The sequence below is a fragment of the Pteropus alecto genome, unplaced genomic scaffold (genome assembly GCF_000325575.1).
Source record: "Pteropus alecto unplaced genomic scaffold, ASM32557v1 scaffold67, whole genome shotgun sequence".
Taxonomy (NCBI): Eukaryota; Metazoa; Chordata; class Mammalia; order Chiroptera; family Pteropodidae; genus Pteropus; species Pteropus alecto.
This window is the reverse complement of record NW_006441061.1, coordinates 4,286,407-4,289,973: the sequence shown is the minus strand read 5'-3', so window position 1 is coordinate 4,289,973 and position 3,567 is coordinate 4,286,407. Positions and strand designations below refer to the sequence as shown.

The 3,567-nt window shown below is 51.2% G+C and overlaps 1 protein-coding gene across 1 annotated transcript in view; it reads right to left on the bottom strand.

Annotated features, from left to right (window-relative positions):
- Positions 1–3,567, bottom strand: part of ODF2 (outer dense fiber of sperm tails 2) — a 29,574-nt gene that overhangs the window by 2,373 nt on the left and 23,634 nt on the right. The window contains exons 15-17 of the mRNA XM_015594119.2: positions 3,326–3,469; positions 2,295–2,453; positions 878–978 (exon numbers count right to left, since the gene is read on the bottom strand). Of these exons, the coding sequence (XP_015449605.1) occupies positions 878–978; positions 2,295–2,453; positions 3,326–3,469 (404 nt within the window). The remainder of the gene's footprint in view (positions 1–877; positions 979–2,294; positions 2,454–3,325; positions 3,470–3,567) is intronic.

The window sequence follows — 3,567 nt, the reverse complement described above, 5'->3', positions numbered from 1 at the left end:
GCCAGCAGAACAGAGCAGAGGTGGAGCCCAGGAGACCACCTAGTTCAAGTCCCTACCTGCAGGCTGCACGAGCAGCTGCGGCCTCCCAGGACCTCAGGCCTTCCATGTCTGAAAAGAAGGCTCCAGCCCTTATTCTATAGATGTTAAAAGCTCTGGAGGAAGACAGTGGGCTAAGTCGCGGCTTTGCCAGGTACCAGTTGTGTGACTTCGGGCAAGTCACTTAACCTCTCCTCGAGCACAGTTTTCTCATATTTAAATTAGGATAATACCAACTACACACTAACTGTACTGTACATTTTTGTATGCCACGTGATGTGCTAAGCCCTTTGAAGATGATCTCATTGAAGACTCACAATAACCACATGAGCTAGATTGGTTCCCTACCTTGACCCCTTTCTCAAGATGAATAAACAGAGGGTTCAAAAGGATTAAATGATGGGCCCCAAGGCCAGGGCTTCTGATTCCAAAAGTTGTAGTCCTCACCTCTGACTGCCTCCAACAGTCCACAAGTAATAAGAATCAGAATGGTCTTGGGGAGGGATGATCGGGAACACAGAGCAGAATGGGGGAGAAATGCCCCCCACTGCAACTTCCTGGCCCTGCTGGTTCGCTTGAACGAAGTGTGACTGATAAGCGGTGCCTATGGAGGGTCTGACCTTGATCGCACTGATCTGGAGGACCCCCCCGGCCAGAGACCTTCCTCTCTCCCACAATGCTTACCACTGCAATGGAAGCAGCTTTTCCTCTGAGGTCTGCCTAGTACCTTCCAGGGCCTCGAGTCCCTCAAACACTTCCGCACACTAAGCCCAAAGCAGCTAAGTGGCTGAAAGTCTCAGGTCCTAGGAAGAGGACAGAGATGGGACCAAGTGCCTCTAACCTCTCCAGTTCATCCACCTTCAGACTCAGCTGTTTATTTTCCTTCTGGGAAGCCTGGTGTTTCTCTCTCGCCATCTCCAGCTTGTCCCCCTGATGTTCGATCTAAAATGACAGGAACAGACTGGTTTAACAAAGAACTTCCCGGTACAGCCCTCCCTTCTCCCTGTGACCTGTCATCCACACCCAGGTAAGAGGCACACTGCCCTCAGCAGGCATCCAAGTCTCAATGCACAACCTGGAGGAGAGAGGAAAGGAGCAGGGACAGGTTAGGCCCAAATCCCAAGACTGAAGGCTTTCCTGCACCGAGAGAAGCCGGGTTTGATCCTGAAGAACCGTGATGACGCTTTCTTGATCAGGAGAGGCCACTCAGTGAGATCCAGGGCAGACATGAGAAGGCAGAAGCATGGCAGGCCGACACGACACAGCAGGGAGCTTTACCAATAATGTTGTCAATACTGCTGATTTCATTCTCCCCTGAACTGGGGACAAGTGCAGGCAAGACATCAGGGAATCTGTGAATTCTCTCAAGCTGGCAAGTTTGAGAAGTTATCCAGAGGGCTGATTTATGCAGAAGCCTCAGATTATCTGGGCTTGAAAGAGAATGCTCAGTTCGAGGGAAGGCAGGTCATTTAAGAGTACTGAGCACATGGGCTTGGGAACCCGACAAAGCTGGCTGGCTGGGTTCCAATCCCTGCTGACTGAGAATTAGCTCTGTGACCTCAGGAAATTACTTCTCCCCTCTGTGTCCTGGGCTGCTTTCTGTAAAACGGGGAAAATATTGTACCTCAGAAAGTTCCTAGAAATCAATGAGAGAATGGTGGAGCACAGGGAATGTGCTCGAAAATGGTAGCTACTTTTATTATCATTACAAAGAAGCAGGTCAGGAGAGGGGCCTTTCCCAAGGTCACACCACAGATGAGAGGCATATCCTTTCTTAGGCTCCGCAGGCATGGTTCCAGTAACCCAGAGGCAGACTGCTTCTAGAGAAAGGGAGCCCTCTTTCAGGTCAGAATCTCGGGCCACGGATCTGTTAAGAGTAGGGAAGGCAGCTAAAGCAAGAGAACAATGGAAGAAAAGAACACCCGTGGGCTGCTGTCTGTGGGTGCACAGCTGGAGACAGCAGCAGAGCAGTGAAGGGCGGAGGCCGGGGAGACTGGGAGCACTGGGGGCGGGACAACAGCAGGAGGGCCCAACAGCTTCAGTCGAGTGACGGCTCCTAAAACTACAATCACTTGGTGCAAACACGAGGCATTTGGCACACCAGACTTTTATTTCACAGCACTGATGATAGCTCACTCCTTTCAGAAACAGCAGCCAAGAAAAAGGAAGTAGTCCTCCCTCGGGGGGCGTGCAGGTCATCTTGGTAAGCGGACCCCTGCTCGGGCCAGTTCGTGGGACCCTTTCTGCCAGTCCCTTACCCGGCTGCGCAGGTCTGATATGATGGCTGTGAGGTCGATGTTCTTCCTCTCATAGCCTTGCAGCTGGTCTTGACACTCTGCCAACTTAGCCTCCGTGATCTTGAGGATGTCAGGCAGCTGCTGCAGGTCAGCCAGCTGAGACTGGAACTGCCTACGTGCCTGGAATGGGGTAGAAAATCCCACCATTGGGAAGGGCCCAGATGCTGAAGGGGCCGGGCAGAGTGCTTTGGAGTTGGGACGGGGCTGCCCTCGGTCCCCAGAAGAGGATCCTGCAAGATCTACAGGTAGAAGCACGGCCTGCCCTCCTGCAGGCCACCGAGGGTGTCCACTGTTCTCTGGGGAAACACACTTGGCCCTAACCTGCCACCTTTAATTATAGGATAACAACACCAAGACCCGGGCATCGTACTCAAGCCTCCGATTTACTCATTTAATTCATACAACAACCTCTAAAGTAGGTGCTTTGTCCCTACATAAAGACAGTAAGGATCAAAGGCTCATTTGCCCAAGGTCACTCAGCTAGAAACTGGTAGAACCAAGATTAAAGCTTAACTCCCAAGCCCCTAGGGAAGGCAGTAACAATGCTCTAGGTCGGGAGAAAGCCAAGAACTATCCGGTGTTCATGCCCCCTTGTATTAACAAGGGGACTGGGGACTAGAGAGGCTCTGTGACTTGCCCAGGGTTATGCTACAAGTCAGTGCCTGAGCCTGGACTCAGCCCGTCTCCAAGGTTACTATTAAGATAATCCCTTTGCTTCTAGAAGACTAGCCAAGCTGTCTATAGAAGAATAAAGCAATAGACAAAGGAAATTGAAGAAAGACGAAAACCAGGAGAGGAAAAGGGATAAAGAAAAAGCACAAGATGATGGAAATGAGAAAGGAGAGAGCACGCGTGTGCCGGAATGGACCAGCCCAGCAAAGGGAAAATTTGTTAATCCTCGTCCACAGCAGGGAGGGCAAAGGCAAACAAAAGGGACAGCCTAACAGACGTGGACTTGGGCAGGGGAAGAAAGCACAGAAGGGGAGCAGTACCGCTTCAATCTCTTTGTTCATCTCATCTTTAAGGATCTTGTTCTCTTTGTCACAGCGTTCCAGCTGGGCAGCCACTTCATCTGCCTCCAATCTGGTCTTCATCACCTGGGGACCACCAAAGCACTGGCTCATCTTGGGCAGAGCCTAGTTTTGGTGAAAATCACTTTCCACACCCAACCCCTCCCAAGTGGTTCATCTCCCAGCCTGCAGGCCTACCTGAATCTTATAGTTGTAAATCATCC